The sequence below is a fragment of the Penaeus chinensis genome, chromosome 7, assembly GCF_019202785.1.
Source record: "Penaeus chinensis breed Huanghai No. 1 chromosome 7, ASM1920278v2, whole genome shotgun sequence".
NCBI lineage: Eukaryota > Metazoa > Arthropoda > Malacostraca > Decapoda > Penaeidae > Penaeus > Penaeus chinensis.
In genome coordinates, this window is record NC_061825.1 from 10,962,845 (window position 1) to 10,985,344 (window position 22,500).

At 33.8% G+C, this 22,500-nt stretch overlaps 4 protein-coding genes across 4 annotated transcripts; 2 read left to right on the forward strand and 2 right to left on the reverse strand.

Moving 5' to 3' along the window:
* Positions 1-6,936: 6,936 nt before the first annotated feature.
* On the forward strand, positions 6,937-9,629 carry LOC125027425 (cuticle protein 7-like). Its single transcript, XM_047616500.1, has 3 exons — positions 6,937-6,954; positions 7,185-7,277; positions 9,320-9,629. The coding sequence occupies exons 1-3, from the start codon at positions 6,943-6,945 to the stop codon at positions 9,509-9,511; spliced, it is 297 nt and encodes a 98-aa protein (XP_047472456.1). The 5' UTR covers positions 6,937-6,942; the 3' UTR covers positions 9,512-9,629.
* Positions 9,630-11,212: 1,583 nt separating this feature from the next.
* On the reverse strand, positions 11,213-11,712 carry LOC125027426 (pro-resilin-like). Its single transcript, XM_047616501.1, has 2 exons — positions 11,630-11,712; positions 11,213-11,516 (listed from the first exon to the last, which is right to left on the reverse strand). The coding sequence occupies exons 1-2, from the start codon at positions 11,687-11,689 to the stop codon at positions 11,280-11,282; spliced, it is 297 nt and encodes a 98-aa protein (XP_047472457.1). The 5' UTR covers positions 11,690-11,712; the 3' UTR covers positions 11,213-11,279.
* A 3,610-nt stretch (positions 11,713-15,322) lies between these two features.
* Positions 15,323-16,886, reverse strand: LOC125026801 (cuticle protein 8-like). Its single transcript, XM_047615402.1, has 3 exons — positions 16,854-16,886; positions 15,751-15,903; positions 15,323-15,632 (listed from the first exon to the last, which is right to left on the reverse strand). Exons 1-3 carry the CDS (start codon positions 16,884-16,886, stop codon positions 15,396-15,398), a joined length of 423 nt encoding a protein of 140 aa, XP_047471358.1. The 3' UTR covers positions 15,323-15,395.
* A 918-nt stretch (positions 16,887-17,804) lies between these two features.
* Positions 17,805-19,705, forward strand: LOC125027427 (pro-resilin-like). Its single transcript, XM_047616502.1, has 3 exons — positions 17,805-17,858; positions 18,005-18,082; positions 18,210-19,705. Exons 1-3 carry the CDS (start codon positions 17,847-17,849, stop codon positions 18,444-18,446), a joined length of 327 nt encoding a protein of 108 aa, XP_047472458.1. The 5' UTR covers positions 17,805-17,846; the 3' UTR covers positions 18,447-19,705.
* Positions 19,706-22,500: the final 2,795 nt, after the last annotated feature.

Sequence of the window (22,500 nt, forward strand, 5' to 3'; positions counted from 1 at the left end):
ACACACACACATATATGTCTGTGTGTATCCATCTGTGTCTATACATATCCATACATACATGCATACATATATATAAATGTACATGTATATATGTACATATATATATACACAAATATGTATGTATACATGTGCATATATAAACATATATACACGCATGTATATATATATGTATATATACATATGTATACACACAGACATATTCATATGTATTATGTATATGTATGTATTTATATATGTACACACATATATATTTATGTATTTATATATGCACACACACACACACATATATATGTAAGTATATATGTATGTTTTATATATATACATGTATGTATATATAATGTATGTATATATATGTATATGTATATATACATACCATACGCACACACACACATATATACATGTATATGCACACACACACACACACACACACACACACACCCACACACACACACACACACACACACACGCACACACACACACACACACACGCACATATATACATATACACATGTGCGTGTATATGTGTAAGTATACACACACATATGTATATATGTATGTAGATATGCATACATATGTATATGTATATATAAACATATATATATATATATATATATATATATATATATGTATATATGAGAATTCATCCTATACAAAATAACTGCTTGTAGTTCAGTCCTTGTATGGTCAAGGCTATTGGAGTTCATCCTATAAAAAGCAATCCACTGCCTTGTGGTAGCTATGAGATAAAAAGGCTTCGGGAGTGAGGAAAAATCCAGAACCGGAGTCCCTAAGGCAGTTCGTTGTCACTTACGACCTTGGTCTGGCAACTCCTGCGAAGCTGCTGGGTGCCAAACTGTTTCGGGCTATGCCGTTCCTTTGGATCCACCAGTTGCGTGGAGAGAGGGAGCCTGCTGCATGGGCAACAGTTTGCTACACACATTCTTTGACAGAATCAGTAATGCCAAAGTCGACATCGACTTATGGTGGCCATGTCATATATGTATATATATATATATACATATATATATTTATATATATATGTATGAATGGATCTAGCTATTTATATACGAGTGTATATATATGTATATATATATTTGTTGATTTACCTAATTGTCTATGTATGTGTATGTGTTTGTGAGTGTGAGTGTATACACGTGTGGGGCAGCATTTAAGTCATTTAGCGTGCTGCGGTTGTTGTAAAGAGCTTGCCTTCTGCGGAAGAAAAAATGAGGCCGGACGATTTCGAAGTCACGATTTTCGAAAACTGTGATAAAACTCCCCAGTATACTGTACATGTATGAACACAATGAAAACGAGTATATAAGATTCATCTAAGCCGAAATCCATATTTGTTTCATAATGGGGTAAAGAGAAAGAGAGAGAGAGCGAAAGAGAGAAAGAGAGAGATACAAAAGGAAGGAAAGAAATTAAAAGTGTTGCGCATACAATATTATGTTTGTGGTTATTGTCGAATTCCTCCCTCCTTTAAAATACTAGTTTGCATGCAAGAGGAGACTTTTAAACTAGTGTATATTCCTGCTATGATTTTAATAATTTTTGATGGACTTCCTCTAAATGTGAATTCCCAGAGTGAATTACAATATGAGTCAAATGCCTTCTTAAAGATGCCATCTGCAAACATCCCGAGACCGACCTAGCAAGTGTGCGTACAATGACTCGAAGTACAAGGATACAGCCTACTGTGGATTTGCCTGAAGTGAATCTAAGTTGCTCTGATGCCCAGCATGCTAAACAGTGTAATGCCAAGATGACTGTTGCAGTCCCAGCAATCCCCCCTCTCTTCTGGAGATGGGCTGGCTATGCTGTTGAGCAGGCCCGGAAGAACGGTACCTGACTGCGAGATGACACCCATCTTGATCACAACCAGATACCGTATTGGAGTCACTTAGTGCTGTGTGGTGCAGCAATAGCGGTCTCGTCTAGCAATCTTCTGACCTGCGTTCAAATCCCTCGCCGCCACTGGATGGTAACCCCGGCCATTCCTTGCACACAGGGTTAATTTAGAAGCAAAAATGAAACAGACAGCATGTCACACCAAGAATATCTATAGTAACAACTGGATTAGTACAAAATTAATATCTCATTAAAAACAACTATCTGTCAGGAAATCCCTTTATCATCAAGATTACACAGTAATAAGAAACGTGAAACCACAGTACTTCAGTCTCAGTATCATTATAAATTCATCGGCTGGGATTACCTCACCTACATTTTTGGTCCTGACCAGTAAAGGGGCGGTTGTTACTGCACGATTCAATTTCCTCGATTGTATGTTCCATGTCTCCACATTGATGGCCCATCTAAAGTTAAACCTCAGGCTTAGCACCGGTGCCACTGTTGCCATCCTCCTGCCTCAAGCAAAGAAGGGTGGTGGCCTATAATGCCCGTATTTGCATGCAGCATTCCTGGAGGCTCTGTCCCGTAAGCCTAAAGCTGGCTTGACACCCTCCTTATTGTACCCACAGGTCATCTTGCATGAAGCGTAGAAAGGTAATTTACACTCCACCCCCTTTGATTCACTCCCAGCAAGTCTCTCAAGCCTGGCAAGGACTGGCTCCCCAATTTACCCTTTGACCCCAAGGGCTGTTAGGCAGGAGTTGGCATTAAGCTGGAGCGTTTCCATAAGCTGGTGAGCCATACCTTTTGGGCCTCATGCCTCTCCGTGATCATTACGAACAGGCACTGCAGAAGTCATGATGGTGGAGATGATATGTACTAACACACACACACACACATATATATACACATGCATACATACACGCATATATATGTATGATCACACACACACACACACACACACACACACACACACACATATATATATATATATATATATATATATATATATACATGCATACATACACGCATATATATGTATGATCACACACACACACATACAAATGGATTAGTATAATTAGTACACAGACATGTGTATATATATTTATATATACATATAAACATATATATAACGCACACACACATATATATATGTATATATATACAAATTTATATATGTGTGTGTGTACTGTATGTATATATATATATATATATATATATATATATATATATACACACACACACACATATATATGTGCAGATGTGTGTTCGTATATATATACATAGAGAGAGAGAGAAAGAGAAAGAAAGAAGAAGAGTGAGGGAGACTAGAGGGAGATAGACGAGGAGTAAGTGCCAGAAAATATTCCTGTAAGTATGCTCTCCTAATGAGAGTCACCTGCACACAGCTTACATCGTATTAGCATCACCCTTGCCCCTAAAATAATTCCGCCTACTCCTTCGACAATTAACATGAAGTAACTCTGTGGAGACAGACATTTCAACGCTCACCAATTACGGTAACATTTCTTCCCGTGTACACATTTTGCACTCAGCGTCACCTTCCAGCTTTTAATGACGTTTTTTGCATTATTCTGAAACGTTTTGAGGTCGCGTTTGCAAGGTAAGAAGACGGCATAAACATAGCAGTAAATAACAATGCAACCACTGCCGCAGGGTTATTGCATTGCTGTTAAGTGTTTTGTCTTCTGGTAATGGGATGCTATATATCGTCTTGAGCTAGTTTGCGGGGATGCACAATAGAAATTTCTTGTATTGAAGTAAAGCAATGACATTCATTTGGTTGTATTTATTTTTCCACAGTACAGGGCAAGGCCTCTTACTCCTAGTTTTCTCAGTCTCTGTATGTGTGTGTTTGTGTCTGCTTCCCAATGTAACCAACTATGAATGTATTTGAGGACATTTTAAGGTAGACACACTTAGTTGGCATAATTTATCATAATACAATAGCTTATTCGAAACAAAACAAAACATCACTATAGTTCAAGATACTATATATGAATCCTGCCCTTCCCACTTTTTCTTTTCAAATAAGAAAAATCAAACGAACAGCCAAAACGCACCGGCGGCTGTTAATGACCACTAAGACAAGCAAAAATGATTCGATGCTGCCGTTTTTACCGTCATTATCTTTTTGGTCATCACGGCACCCAAGGTTTATGACTCGAGGCCTGGAAAGTTAAGTCAGACGAGAAATGTCTTTTAAAACGTATCTCGAGCCTTTTAAACGACATTTCGAATCATGAAAGACTGAAACCTCAAAGTTTTCACACGATAAATTACTTTGTTTTACTCGCTATTACTATCTTAGGGAATAATAATTTACCATGATGTGAAGCTGAACGTAACCTTAGCAAGAGATGTCTACAAATAACTTTCCATATGATGATGTCCTTTTTAGTTTATTGCGTGATGATTAAAAGTCATTGTTACCTTGGTCTATAGCTTGTGTTATTACAATTGTTATGGTTAATACAATGATCTCTATCACAGTCTTGTGTATGTGTGAACATATGTATGTGCTATTTTAACTTTTCTCACATTTTCACGTGACTTGTACACAGATATCACTTGGAAAAATACAAATAATTACAATTAATTTCACCCATCTTGCTAACGAAACACAAAACAACTAATATTTGTAATTAGTTCTTTGTAAAACATTTAACATAGAATACTAATTTTACTTAACTAACATTACACTGGAAAAAAATCATGCAAGATAAAAAATTAAACAAAATGATGAATTTCTTCTGTTTTCTCTCAGATAATGTTTTCTCTGGAAGAGGGAGTATCTGGGACATACTGTGATAATGATAAACGCAGTGACAGTTGTAACGATAGTAATAGCTCAGATAACAAAGAAAGAGGACAGCAAAAAATAGAAGAGAAGAGAGGAGAAGAGAAGAGAAGAGAAGAGAAGAGAAGAGAAGAGAAGAGAAGAGAAGAGAAAAAAGAAAAGAAAAGAAAAGAAAAGAAAAGAAAAGAAAAGAAATGAGAAGAGAAGAGAAGAGAAGAGAGGAGAAGAGAAGAGAAGAGAAGAGAAGAGAAGAGAAGAGAAGAGAAGAGAAGAGAAGAGAAGAGAAGAGAAGAGAAGAGAAGAGAAGAGAAGAGAAGAGAAGAGAAGAGAAGAGAAGAGAAGAGAAGAGAAGAGAAGAGAAGAGAAGAGAAGAGAAGAGAGGAGAGGAGAGGAGAGGAGAGGAGAGGAGAGGAGAGGAGAGGAGAAGAGAAGAGAAGAGAAGAGAAGAAAAGATCAGAAGAGAGAGATATATTTGATTGGATCGGATCACATATTTTTTTTATTTTTTTTTACAAGATCTGTAAAGAGGGAAATATTTATAAGCATCCATCGAAAATATCAGAATTGTTGATTAAAGAGGATTAATTATACAAACCAAATGGACGCATTGTAATTTTCATTCTATTTGGGAGTTTTGTTTAGTCGGATAAAAAAGAAAAAGAAAAGGGAGAAGAAAAAAGAAAAAGGGAGAAGAAAAAAGAAAAAGAAAAAAAAGAATAAAAAAAGAAAAAAAAACAATTAAAGAAAAAAGAGAATAAAAATAAAATAAAATAGAATCAAATAAAATAAAATAAAATAAAATAAAATAAAATAAAAGAAAAGAAAAGAAAAGAAAAGAAAAGAAAATAAAAGAAAAGAAAAGAAAAGAAAAGAAAAAATGAAATGAAATGAAATGAAATGAAATGAAATGAAAAAAATATATATGTATGTATGTTTATATCACAACATCAAAGACAAGACCAATGTCTATATTGTATGATTTACACATGGACGGATATTCTCTGGAATTTACTATTTAAAAAGTGGGATGCATTTTTTCATACTTTAATAACAAAGGTCTAGGACTTGGGTGACTGACGACGTAGTAATATGAATTCAGTTTTGTTAACAGCATCGTGTGCATGATAAATAGTGTACTGTTAGAGTAAGCGTTGTGAAAATATTCATTCGCAGTTATACCTTTTTTCTACTTGTGTTATATATTGCGCTGATAGAGTATATGTAGTCAGAGGTAGACCGTTATATAAAGACTTTATAATGTTTGTCGTTATTCGGTATCTTAGCAATGTCCAGATGGTGGCAGAGAATATATTCTATTTCGCGCGCGCGCGTATATGTGTGTGTGTGTGTGAGAGAGAGAGAGAGAGAGAGAGAGAGAGAGAGAGAGAGAGAGAGAGAGAGAGAGAGAGAGAGAGAGAGAGAGAGAGAGAGAGAGAGAGAGAGAGAAGGAGAGAGATACAATAGGAAGGAGAGATTAAAAGTGTTGCGCATACAATATTATGTTTGTGGTTATTGTCGAATTCCTCCCTCCTTTAAAATGCTAGTTTGCAGATCACACTGTAATTTCTTTCCCTCAAGTTAAACCACTAATTACACTTCAATTTAGTCATTAAGAAGGGGTCATTGGGTAAAAAGGTGTAGGTGAAGAAGTCTGCATTATCGTCGCTCATGGTTTCATCATGGAATAAGCACTGTGAGGTTATCGCGCCATTTATTAAAATCAACATAATGGGTTGGTGTGGACATGCAACGTCTTATACGATCGTTAAAACACACTTGCGTGCACTGTTAGAGTCCTAATGTCTTGGTTTTGCTCTGGTTGTAAGCATAGTAGAAAGACCAACAAGAAAAGAAAAGAAAAGAAAAAAAAAGTAAAAAGGAAGTGTAAAGAGTGTAACAAGCCAAGTGCCTGGACATATAAAAAAATCGAGAATTAACCAAGCGGCTAATAACTAGAAAGCACTAAACATACGAATAGCACGTGCTAATAATAATTCACCGAGACTCTGTAATTGTGTAGATGCTCAGAACGACTCAAAAGAGACGAATGCTTCATCTAAGCTAGGTTAGGTCGCAATAACTATCGTAAGAGAAGTTTAAAAACCCTCTCGGTTGGGAACTTAACGTTTTTTTGCATTCTTTTTCGTCGTGTACAAGGAATGACGTCACAAGGGGGAAGAGGAGGGGGTGAGGGACGGATATGAGAGTATATTAGTCGAGGTTCCTTTAGGCTTCCGTCAGTACTCACCGCTCTCGATCTAGCAATGACGTTTAAGGTTTGTCGCCTCGACCTGCCCTTTTCTGTGATTCCTTTTGCCTGGGAGGTGTGGCATCTATTGAGATATTAATGTTGATAACGTGTGCGTCTTTCGTTGCTATTACTTGGTTACGTGATGTATTTTCATTTCCTTGGTCTCGGTAACGAATACATTGACGAATTAGTTAGTTTCCAAATCATATTACTTGTTATATGACCGTAATATATTACTCTTTCATCACGTCATAGTTATTCATCATTGCCGCCCTTGTGGTAATGACTGTCGGCCGCCCAGAATTCGCCAGCCCATCCTACTCCGCCCACGCCCACGAACCCCCAGAGGTCAGTAAACCTAAAGCCATCCATTATTAGTGCCTAAAAGTCAATATAAAATCATAGTGTCCCTACCGTAAGTACTATTCAGCGGCTGTTTCTAAAGGATCTAAATCTTTATATCAAGGGTCTGTACAATCAACATGAAAATGAAGCACAGTCTTTTGATATAGTTTTATTCATTTATTTATTAATTCACTTATCTAGCTATCTATTCTATCAAATCCTAGAGGAATTTGGATGGCACCAACATATATAATACAGATAGATTTCTAAATACAACTCTATTATTGCTTTACACTTCTAATACTAATACTAACTCAGCGTTTATCACATAGAAAACTATACGGATCAAACACAGATTCAATCACCATATAAAATAACCCTTAAAGATGAGTTGATCCGTGAAAGACACTGAAGTTGCTCTCCTGATTAACAGCATAAGACGTCTCCTTGATATGGATGATGATGAATGCTATGTAATAAAGGAAAGTCAGCTGTAATGATTATACTACGTAAGATCTGGTGTTGTCTAAGGACACCAATACTGGTCAAATTATCAAGGTCTGACATATGACGATAATACTGATGATGATAATGGCAATAGTAATGGTGCTACTGATAATAGTGAGAATGATGTCGGTAATAATAATCGTGATGGTTATAACAGTTATAATAGTAATGGTAATGATAACAATGGTAATATGAAAATAATAATGATAGCATTGACAATGATGATGCTAATATTAATTGAATAACAGTAGTAGTAGTAATGATAATGATAAGGATAATATTGATAATGATTATAATAATGATAATGATAATGGTATTGATAAAAATGATAATGTAAATAATAATAATAGCAATGATGATCATAGTAATAATTATAATGATGATGATACTACTACTACTAGTAATGATGATGGTAATAATAATATAAATAATAATAATAATAATAATAATAATGATAATGAATAATGACAAATATAATGATAGTGGATATAATGATAATAATAATCATAATAATAACTACAACAACGACAGCAATAATAATAATGATAATAATAATGATAATAATAATAATAATAGTGATAGTGGTACTAATAACAACAATAATAATGATAATCATAATAACAACAATGATAATGCTGATAATGATCATCATAAAACCGACAAAAACAATAACCACAACAACCTCAAAAACAACTACAATAATGATGATAATTATAATGATAATAATGTTGATAGTGGTGATAATCATAATTGTAAAGATAGTGAAAATAACAATGATGACAATAGATATTATAGCGATAATCTAATAATCATATTGGTAATAATAATATTAATAGCAGTTATAATAATAATGGTTAGGATAATATCAGTTATAATAATAATGGTTAGGATAATATCAGTGATAATGATAATAATAATGATGCTAATAATGATAATAATAATAAAGATGATGATGATAATGATAATAATGATAATAATGATGATGCTAATAATAATAATTATAATAATAATAATAATAATGATAATAATGATAATAATAATGATGATAATAATAATAATAATAGTTATAACAATAATAATAACAATAAAATAACAATAATAATGATAATAATAATAACAATGATAGTAGCAGTGGTAGTACTAGCAGCAGTAGCAGTGATAATGACAATGTTGATACTGCTGTGGCTGGTCACCACGGCGGGTAAGGACTAAGCTCAGCCGAGTCAGCACCAACTGACACACGTTAGCGAGTCGGCATTAGTCGACACAGGCCGGGCTCCCCTCATGGGCATAGCCCGAACGAGGCTCAGCTTCGCATATCTGACTTATTATTATTTTATGTTTTATAAACCACAGACGGTGTTAAAAACTACATTTTCAGATTATGTCAGTCTTCATTATTTCATGATTTGATTTGACCTAAAGCTTCGGATTTTATCATATACAAAAGTGCGTACCTAATGAAAGGTTTATACAAGAATCAAACATTTCTTCACCATAGAAAAGAGCCAACGATAATGGAAGGGCTTTAATTTCAGGATCCCGTCCGCTACGACTTCAGTTACGGCGTGAACGATGCTTATTCAGGAACCCCGCACGGACACGAAGAAACACGGGATGGCGAGTTCACGAAGGGCATCTACTACGTGCAGCTTCCCGACGGTCGCCTGCAGCAGATCACCTACACTGTTGACGGGGACTCTGGCTTCCTGGCTGAGTTGAAGCATTAAGGATTTTTGTGCGTGCTTTACCTATTTATTGTTTACATTGCAATGGCTGTGGTTTAATGGATATGTAATGTATTGTTCTTTTTGCAGTTTGTATAGTTATTAAAAGATGTATTTTAAATTTTGTTGATTTATTTAATAGTTTCCAACCTCTGTAAGACGAAAGAAGAAATCGATATAAGGGACGTCAGAAAAAAAAAAACTTACAAAAACAACGGTTGATTTCATTAATATAAACACGAAAATTTATATGAATGAATTATAATTAATTCATGCTTAATATTCAATATACGATGAGTAAACAATACCCATATAAAGAACAATTTCTGAACGTATATGAAAACTATAATTAATTAAGTTCCTTAAAAAAATTACCTTACTTTTCTGGAATTTACCATATAAAATCTAAGAGCAAGTTAGATCACAAAGACTACTTAGTGATTAGGACATTAAATCGTTTGGGATAATTCAGGCGTTTCGAGTATTAGACTCTTTGAACAGTAAAACGCCTACTTCACTCGAAATTGAAGGTGGGGTGATTTTTTATGGTATTGAATTAAATAGACAATCACTGTCTGGTATTAATCACTGTTAAAAAAGTATATATATGTATATATATACACACACGCACACAATAACATCTATGGTCCCAAAATATTAGCATAGTGTGTACAGAACAATAGCAATAACAAATATTAGAACTTTTTAGAAAAGCCTTTTGGTGTGTAATGATAAATTGCATAAATTGCTGTACATCTGAGAAATTATTAATTAAAAAGGAGATTTGATTCCACACAAAGTGCATGATGCATCTGCACTGCTTTACATTTACTTTTATATATGTTTCATCACTAGATGTACATACAAAAATGAATATATATATATACATACATAGTGATATACATATATATATATATATATATATATATATATGCACCCACCCACACGCACACACACACACACACACACACGCACACACACACACATAAACACATATTCACACATACACAAATATATATAAATATATATAAACGCATATATATATATATATATATATGTATATATATGGACACATACATACATACATATATATACCTATATATATACATACACACATATACATATATATACATACATATATACACACATATTCAAACGTATATATACATATATATGTATATATGTATAGGTGTGTGTATGTATAGTACACACACATACATATGCATATATATATGTATCTATGTATATATATGTATGTATATGTATATATAGACATATGTATGTATATATATTTGCGTGTATGTATAGCTCACACACACACATGTGTATGTATACATTTATAGCTCCCTAAATTATCTGCCTGAATTTGCCGTATATATATATATACACACACACGTGTGTATATGTATTTATACACGATATTATAATTACTTATAATAACTTATGATAATAATGACAAATGTGATAATAATAGTAACTGATACTATTGCTACTAATACTACTGACACATACTGATCCACACATATATCCCGTAAAATAATAATTCAGTCAATAATAAAGTCTGAAAAGCATTTAAATAAACACAAAGTTATTAGTCAGTGTCCAGTCCATATAACAAACGTGAGAAATGGATCAGGAACAAGGTACAGGATCACATAATTGAGAAACAATACGATATTTGAGTGCAGCAAGAAAACAATAATGTAACACTGAGCTTTAATTAAAATCGCCTTTACATTTTCAAAATAAATAAGGGAAAGAATCAGGGCACTCATGCATATCCAGGGGTTCCTTCGGCCGGATACTGAGCCTCTCCCTCGTACATCACATCCGCCACGTATCCGGAGTCCACGCTCACGGTGTAGGAGACCTTCTGCAGGCGGCCGTCGGGAAGCTGTACCTGGTACGACCCCTGCGTGTCGTGGCCGTCGCGGGCCTCCTGGTGACCGAAGTCGTTCTTGGTCGGGTCGTCTTGCACTTGGTAGTTGAAGTTGTACTTCGCAGGCTTCTGAATGAGAGATAAATTTAGTATGAAAGAAACAATGTTCAGTATCGTTTATCATTACCATATGTTTCCCTTTCAAACCGTCAAAATAAACTAGGGAAAATATTTTGATTTACCTTTGGTTCAGAAGGCGCGGGATATCCAGTGTCAGATTGAGCGTAAGCAGCAGCCAACATAATAGCTACAATTAGTACCTGGAAAGAAAATGATAGAAACAAAATAACGTATGGCCCTTTAAAAACTCACTGATCTAGAAATAATCACCATTTTGATGTATGCACTGTATATTGTATAATGTCAGTAGACCATCGGACCTTGACTGCCATGTTTGTACAGATGGACTGCAACTGTTATTACCTAAAAAACGATGCTATATATATACACACGCATATTTCGGTGACTCCTCCCACTATGACGTCAACATATCGGAAAGCTTCTATGTGGTACATATGTGTAAGTGTACTATATGGATGCATATGCATATGCATAGCGTATTTTATGCATATCTTATAAAGCTAGTGTTAAAATTGTCACTCGAAAATATTTTTATCGTTATAGTGACCACATTATTAAACAGATAACAAAATCAAAGTAAAATCAAAGTAATCATATTTAAAGCTCGCTCCTGGGTATAGATGGGCAATCTTAACCAACTTTTCACGAATTCCATGAATGGTTATGATAAAATGATGCATAAAGATAATTACATATGCGAGTATGTGGCAACATCTGACGAAAAAATACAGGAGCTATGGTAGATTGAGTCCATGACTCAGCGTTTTCTGTCGTGAATTCTGTAAAGTAGAAATTTAGTAAGCCGGATATGTATGCACATACACACATATGCACACACACACACACACACACACACACATAAATAAATAAATATGTGTGTGTGTATTTGTGTGTATACTGGGTAGCTTTTATATGAATTGATAGTATACGGAGCTATACTAATGTAATAGACGTTTAAATAAAGATTACCATGGAAAACTACTTTCACGTTAATCATTCCAGCCTCCAAGGCATGATTTCTTGGAAAGGCCTAGCTCAAACACAAATGTATGGAAGACAGAGGAATCCATTCAAGCGTTCATCAAGAAATGTCTTGGTAGGAATTTCATTATGTCCTTCCTGAAATTATCCAAAATTAGGTTATGCACGACACTTGAATCTCAATTTGTGATTAGTAAGATTTTTTGGCAGTTCGGGATGACATCATAATTCCTCCATTGAAAGAAGACCAAACCAAGTATCTTTCTTAAACCTTATGTAAAAGACTGGATTTTATAAATGTAAAAATATCTAAAGAAAATAGAGGTTTTCATCTTAGAGCGCCTTTTTTACCAGTACCTGGCGAGAAATAATGTTCTGATTCTAGAAGGGATATACATATGTGTGTGTGTGTGTGTGTGCGTATATATATTATTTATATATATAAACATACACACGTATATACATGTATATATATATATATATATATATATATATATATATATATATGTGGTTGTGTGTATGTGTATCCGTATGTATGTATATAAATGTATGTATGTATATATATGAATATGTATATATATGAATATGTATATATGTATATATATGAATATGTATATATATGTATACGTATATATGTATATATATGCGTTTATATATACATATGTATGTGTGTGAATGTGTATATGTATGTGTGTGTGCTAGCAGGTGTGTGTGAATATGTGTTTGTATGTGTATATATAATACATATATATATATATATTATATATAATATATATGCGTGTGTGTATATATGTATGTATGTATATATGTATATATATGTGTGTGTATATGTATGTATGTATATATGTATATATGTGTGTGACTATACATATAAATTAATAAACACACACACTCATATAAGCGTATATATAGATTTATACATATATAAATATTTATATATATACGTGTGTGTATGCATATATATATATATATATATAAATACGTATATATATATGTGCATATATAAATATATGTATGAATATATATAGAGATAGAAATACGCATATTATTTTGTGTATATATATTCATATAAATGTGTATATATATACATATATATAATATACGTGCCAGTGCATATGTGCATATACACATATATATGTATATATATATACATATATATATATATATATATGTGCGTCTGTACACACACACACACACACACACACACATATATATATATATATATATAATATACATGCATATATATATATATATATATGTATTTATATATAAGTATATATATAAACATACATACACACATATAAATGAATTTATATATACGTATATATACACATACATATATTTATATGTATTCGTATTTTGTAAATACGCCTATTGAGAAAACATATATGAAAGTGAATGTAAAGCAGTGCAGATGCATCATGCACGTTGTGTGGAATTAATACTGTTCCTTTTTAATGAATATTTTCTCAAATTTACAGCAATTTATGCATTTATAATTACACACCAAAAAGTGTTTCAAAAAGTTCTAGTATTTGTGGTTGCTGTTGTTCTGTACACACTTTGCTATTACTCCAGGACCATAGATGTTATTGGGTATATATACATATATGTATTTAAACAGTGCTTAATGCCAGATAGTGAGTGTCGATTTAATTCAGTAACATAAAAACAATCATCGCACCTTCAATTTCGAGCGATGTAAGCGTTTTACTGTTCGAAGATCGCTAACACTTGAAACACCTGAATTAGTCCCAAACGATTTAATGTCCTAATACTGGCGAGAAATAATATTCTGATTCTAGGATGGATATACATGTATTTGTATATATACATGCATATACTCACACACATATATACATGTGGTTGTGTGTATGTGTATATATATGTATGTATGTATATATATGCACACACAGACACAGACACATACACACACACGCACACACACACATAAATATTTATATATATAGACATATGCTGTGTATGTGCATATATACTTATATATGTACATATATATACATTTACATATATATACACACATTTACATATATACACATATATGTGAATATATGTATGTATGTAAACATGTTTATATATGTATATATATGTATGTGTATATTTATGATTGTATAAGTATATGTATGCGTTTATCTATATATCTGTTTATGTGTGAATATGTGTACATATAATATATATAATATATATGTATGTGTATATAATTATATTTATACATGTATATTTATACACACATAAATATACATACATATAACTTTATATATATACATAAGCACAATGACCACTCATTGGAAAAATCATTGTTTTTGTTTCATGCTATTTAACAGAAAAGTTTATTTTATTATACATTGAACTTCAATTCAAATGTTGGTATATGGAAAATCTATCTCTCTTCCACTCTCCCTCTCTCTACGTATGCAAATATATACACACGTGTGTGTGCGTTTATACACGAACATACATATGAGAGTATTCGCTAATGATTATAATGGATGCAGTGGTGCTATCACTAACACTAAAACTGACAAATACTGATCTGCAAACAACCCGCGTACAATTTCAATTCAATAATTGAAAAGCATTTTCAAATGCAAATATAAAATCACCTACAAACAGATCTTTAGGCTACTATTTTTTTTTTTTCAGCCAGTGGGCAAGCCACGTAAAAATGTGAGAAATAGATCAGGAGCAAGATACAAAAGCAAGACTTATATACTCTATCGATGGCCTTATAGATTAGGATAAAAATGCACTTGAGAAACTATACAATATCTGAATACGGCAAGAAAACACCATAATGTACATTGAACTTTAATTATAATTGCCTTGACATACTGTTTTCAAAATAAATAAGGGAAGGAATCGGGGCACTCAGGCATACCCAGGGGTGCCTTCGGCCGGATACTGAGCCTCTCCCTCGTACATCACATCCGCCACGTATCCGGAGTCCACGCTCACAGTGTAGGATACCTTCTGCAGGCGGCCGTCGGGAAGCTGCACCTGGTACGACCCCTGCGTGTCGGGGCCGTCGCGGGCCTCCTGGTGACCGAAGTCGTTCTTGGTCGGGTCGTCTTGCACTTGGTAGTTGAAGTCGTACTTCGCAGGTTTCTGAATGAGAGATATGAACTCGTTATAGAAGAGACAATAGTAATTGATATTCATTATAATCAATTATTCGAATAAGTCACAATGACAAAGCTAAGGGAAATATTTGATGCTGTTTTACCTTTGGTTCAGAAGGAACGGAATAGCCAGTGTCATGTTGAGCGTAAGCAACAGCCAATAGAATAACTGCAATTAATACCTGAGAAATATATAAATAAAAGATAAATGAGTAAATAGATACACAATAGCTTATTACTCCTAAAAACTCAACGAACTAGAAATTTAAAAATCAATTTGACGTATATATTGTATATTGTCGGTAGACCGTCGGACCTTGACTGCCATGTTTGTACTGATAGTCTGCAACTGTCATTCACTAAAAAAAACGTGCTATTTATACACACGCATACTTAAGTGACTCCTCCCTTCGTGACGTCAGTATACTTTGCATGTGCATGTCTGTGGTAAATATGTGTAAGTATACATATACATATGCATACCTTATCGTAAACGTATGAAGCTAGTGTTGAACTTGCCACTCGAAAATTATTATATCAGTAAAATTACTCTATGATTAAGATGATGCAACTAAAGCCAAAGTCATCATTTGTAACAATCGTTCTAATAGATTTAGCTGCAATAGTGATTAAAATGATGGTGTTGTAGATATTCTAATCGTACAATGTATACATGAAAAAAAAATCAAAAGAAAATAAGGTAACAATGGATAAAGGATACATGACGACCTGAATAAAACAACAGAAAACTGAACAGTAACTGATAAGAGATGATAAAAAAAAAAAAAAAAAATCACCATGGTAGTTTATTATGGCAAAAAAAGTGTGTTACGAAAATTGGATAGAGTTTTTTCATGTCTGCTATATAGGTGTGTTTAAGCTATATAATATATACTGAAACTTCCCTTCGGATACAGTATCCCTTTCGTGATCACAGAAACAGTGCTAGTTATCCAAATCCAAATTTAATAGTTTCCATTAAATGTATTTCTAATGTATGCATTTATCTATTATCTTATCATTACTATCATTGTCATTATTAATGTTATTATCTTTATCATTATTGTTATTATCATTATCATTACATTATCTTTGCTATTATTATTAAAGTTAATATCATTATTATCATTGTTATTATAATTATATATTTTTTCTGTATCGCACCCATCCAAGATCCTGCATCTTTCCTTTGGCGTATATCAACAACCTTCACTTGCACTCTCTGCATGTCAGACCACATAATATAATGTATATTGAGGCTTCATTATGGTCCTAACTCATCCTCTCTTTCTCTTCGTGTTTTGAAAGATTGGTAAGTCGACCTTCGCTTAATTGATATATTATTTTTCCCTCATATTTTAATAGTATCACCATATTATTAATGCTTAAGATATGTTCTTATTTTCGTTTATTTTGCATCTCAAACTTAGTTGATTTCTGAAGTGATATTGAGTGAAAATTATGATAACAATATTTCTGTCAGTGGTAGTAATACTAGTTTATCAATTTTATTATCATTTCTGTTGCTACCATCCACCGCATTATCATTGGCAATATTATTATCGTTATCACTATCATTATAATTATTAATATTATTATGAAAATAAAAATGATATTGGTGATGATAATCATAATAATGATAACTGTTCTAGCTATGATCATGATCATAATGGTAATAATTGTGTGTATATACCTGTAACTATATGTACATATACATACATACATACTTAAACACACGAAAACGTTATACAATATGTAGCTGTGATTGTCAAGGAGAGAAATACAGAGAAAAAGAGAAGCAGACACATTTAAACTGTATCCTTACGTAAATATACAAACTGCGCATTCATTCTTGACCAAAGAAAAGTCGGCGGACCAAATTATACACAACCCTCATAAATCGATTAAAGTTTGTCTCTCGCCATTCATATTTTCAACTTAATTACATAATTTTACCAGTTGTTAATAACTTTTACATCATCTGCAATCCACAAATGGTTATTTTTCTTGCCTCTAATGAGAACAAAATATCTTAAGCTCCATTTGCCCTTATTATCGTAATTCGTCAGTTCCAAGGGTGTCACAGAACAGACTGTGGAGAAGAAAGTAAACTATATTTAAGGAGGCGCTGTCGTCTGGGAAGTGCAGTTCGACCTGGACACCTAAAACATCGTCAACCCGCACACCATCTAGTTTAGAGATGAACATTCAGGTAAGCTTTATCGAAGTCTTTCGATTTTTTTTTAAAGCTTTAGTTTTTTTGTTTTGTTTTTTAGTCATTAAATGAAAATCATCCACTGGTATTTGAAAAGTATGTTAAAAAGACTTGTGAAGCTGATAAGTGACGTTTTGCATCAGGTTTTCATCGTAGCCGCCCTTGTGGCCGTTGCTCTCGCCCGCCCAGAGTCAGCTTACTCTGTCCCTGTCGACCCAGAGGTAAGTTTGGTTATAAAATCACAAACACAGTTAAAAATTGAATGTTTACCGCCTCATTGGACTTATAAAATATATCGCTACATAGAGATAATCAACATAATTTTCGTCCGTACTTTTCTTGCTTAAGAAACCTGCAAAGTACAACTACAACTACCAAGTGCAAGACGACCCGACAAAGAACGACTTCGGTCACCAGGAGGCCCGCGACGGCCCCAACACGCAGGGGTCGTACCAGGTGCAGCTTCCCGACGGCCGCCTGCAAAAGGTCTCCTACACCGTAAGTGTGGACTCCGGATACGTGGCGGATGTGATGTACGAGGGAGAGGCTCAGTATCCGGCCGAAGTCACCCCTGGGTATGCCTGACTGCCCTAAGTTTAATTCAATGAGATGTGAGAAGGCTAGCTTAGCCCGGGCCTTCCACAAACGAGGCCCGGTCTGAGTGTCCTGGTTATGTTCCTTATTTATTTTGAAAACTACTTGTGCAGCCTACTATGATTAATTAAAACTATGTTAAGTAACTATGTTTCTACATGATATGCTCTCTCAAATCACATGTAAAGTTTCGAGAATCTGTACTGTTGTACACAATAAACTCGTGGCGCAAAGGCAAATTTCATTGACGCAAAAGGCTGCAACAGTGTAGACAGCTCATTGTGAAACAAACAAAATAAATGCAATTAATGCAGGAATGAGATGGGATAAAAGATAGCAGAAAAAAGTAAACCAGAAATTAGGCGACAATAGTTTGTAAAAATACTTGAAATAGCAATAGTTTACCGGTGGATCGGCATTTTTACCTTACCCTGTCCCAAAAACACTGGTAGAATGAGCTGAAAAAACTATAGTAGTAGTGTAGTAGTAGTGAAGTTCAGAGTGCAAAGGAACTTCGATTTATAGTTGATTTATAAACTAGTGTTAGAAATAAATGCGAAAATGTAGATTAAGAAATATATTTTTCATTTTTTCTTTTATATAGATTATTCCATAATAGCTTACACACACACACACTTATACCCCCAATCCCTTGCTCGTTGTTGCCGTGGGAGGGGGGGGGGGGGTAGGAGGCGGAGACTGAGGCCCAATGTAGGGATCCCCCTACTTTGTAACTCCGCCCTCGCCTCAACTGATTTTGCATGATCTTTTCTCCTCCCCTTTCCTTTTCCTTTTCTTCTTCATCCCCTTCTGTCTACTAATCCTAATCGTTAACTCATATTTACCGTTTTCGCCACAATACTTTACCATAATGCTGTGTAACCTTTGATGCCTGGTACATTTGTCTGTTCTGACCACTGGCCATTCTGGAAATCCACAAACATTGCCTTACTGAACCAAAAAACTTTACATGGGACTTTGCCCCAAAACCCCACCCTATCGCTATGTTTTGTATACGCCGCTAATGACCTTAGATGTTGACGCGGTAAAAGATTTTCAATAAATAAATAAATGAATAAATATATATATGTATATATATTCATGAACAGAACAAAAACCATATCCGTATCTTTTCAGTGCGTAAAAGATTTTGTAACCGTTGTAAATACCAGTAGCTCTTAATAATTACCATACTTATAAGCACACTTTATCATTGTCTAAAAAGCGATACAAATATACTCTTAAACTTATATGCAAATTTATTGTCTTGCACAATTATTCAGTCATTAATATATCTTTCAGCACCCACTATCAACAATTTTATTTCCATGTGTTAATGATCCTATCTGCAAAATAGGCTAGCGTACCAACCCCCTTTTTTTATATATGAATATTAAGATAGTAACCTTTACATTGAAAAATCTACAGGAATGCATACAAAGAAAACTAACATATCTTTCAATCGAAACGCGTGTTGCTTTCCCCTGTAAACAGCAATTATCTTATAAGGAAAAATACGTTGAGTAGGATTTTCTCTAAAGGCGTGACCGAACCGCAATCAGATGGATATATCACTAATAGTACAGATAAAACAAATTTTACATTGGTAAACTGTCGCAACCAACTCCATTTAATGGAACAAAAGTATATGTCAGAACAGCGAAACCCTTACCATAGCTTGGCATATAAAAAAAAAAAAAAAAACTAGAAGATCAATAGAATTCTGGGATAATGCTACATACTGTATCCAGTCTGCGTCTTATTTACTTATTCGGATAAATTATCATCCCTGTGCTGTTATTCCATTCAATAACGTTCTACGTATATCAAAACTTGTCAGCAAAGTCCAGTCCACTATTTTTGTTTAACGTTAAAAGTCCTCGGTAGACTATTTATAGAGTCAATTCACTTTGTACTAGTTTACGTGTGGACATATATATGTATATACATACATATATACATACATACATACACACACATATATATATATATATACATATACATAAAAAAAAAATTCAGCACACACACGCCAGTTACAATTCATGTAATACTAAACAATTGTTACAGTGAATAAATCCACCGACATAGATAGATAGATGGATGTAGATATAGAGATAGATATAGATATATATGAATATGTACATATATGTATAAATATATGAATATATGAATATATATTCATATACATATATACATACATGTATTTACATATATATGCATATATACACACATTTATATCTATATATGCATATATACACACATTTATATATATATATATATATATATATACAAACACACACATACATGCACACAGACACACACACACACACACAAACACATAAAAATATATTTACACACACACACACATATATATGTATACATATGTGTATATATGTATGTATATGTATATAAATAAAGAGAGAGAGAGAGGGGGGGGGGGGGGTATCCTCAGTTCCGAGATACAAAATATCCAAAGGAAACACATTTTCTAGCAGACCTATTGCAACTGAAACAAGAGAAATCGCACAACCAAACATACTGAATGGGAAAGAGATTTCAACAGGACGAATGAAGGGAACTAAGACATCAGATAAAATAATTCTTAGAAATGGAAGGCTTGAAGACTCAACTTATACTGAACAATTCTGCACAAAACAGATATCTTCGGGTAAACATCAAACCAAATTGGTTCTATAGCCGACAAATCAAACATTTTTGTTTTGTTATTTCTTATACAAAGCAGAGACCATTACCTAAAAAAAAGGAGAGATAAAAAATCTGCCAGATTCTTTAAGTAGTGAATTAAACGCAAAGATGAATAACTAGACTCGAAATCAATTTGTGCAGTTGCCTTAGTGATTATCAAAAAAAAATAAAAAATAAAAAAGCAGAAAGATAAATCATTATACACTTATGAGACTTATTTATGTAGATAATGTAGTAGTTATTCAAACATAAGGAAAAACAACACGATACTTATAATCTACCATTATCTACCTCAAAATCTACCCTTAAATTTTATTTTACTTTTTTATCACAAATCTACTCATCATTCTCTCCCAATTAACGACTTATCTACAAAAGATTACAACAACATTGTTAAAGCCTCATTCATAAAATTTCATCACGTGTAATTCCGTTGACAGATTTACAAACCCGCTAATTAACCAATGAACGCGATAGCAGACGATGACATAACCTCTCCTTTCGACAGAGGTAATAAATATGCACAGGCATCCACACACACACACACACACACACACACACACACACACACACACACGCACATCCGCACATCCGCACAAATAAACGAACACACACAAATAAATAAACACAAACGCTCACGCACAGACATGCACACACACACACACACAAACCTGCTCCCTCTCTACCTCCCAAATATCCTTAAAATACTCGTAATCACGTTAAACCTGTTAGTATCACCAATATCTCAGACAAGACGATGCCGAGAGCTTTGTACACGAGACCGCAAACCTCATTGCCTTAAATAACCACATCGCTCACCATTACATAAGAAAAACTACCACATAATGTAGGACCGGCTGCATGGCTTGTTACAGGTTAAGCCCTTTATTACTACTCCTATATTGTGTAAAGGCTCCGTCTTGCGGGCCTGTGGGAAGGTTTGCAGCATCAGCGCTCCGCGCTTGTGACACTGGCATTGACAGAGGAAAAAGTAAATGGTATTTATACGCTCAAAGGCTGCTACTACGCCAGTACTTGCTCAGCGTCGCTCGCATCACGGAGATAAGTCCACAGTCTTCAAGATGTTTTTTAAGGTAGAAGCGGCTTTGATTGCAATCTTGTGATATTTGTTATTTTTGAGGCTTCACTTGTAAACTGTATTATAAATTCGTGATAGGTGAAGTCATTTATTATCTGCATTGTAAATATATGTTAGGTGAAACTCCAGTTATTATCTCCACTAAATTCACGAGAGGTGAGACCTCTCTTATTATCCATATTAAATTCACTAAAGGGGAAACTTCACTCATCTGTATCAAATTCGTGATAGGTGAATCCA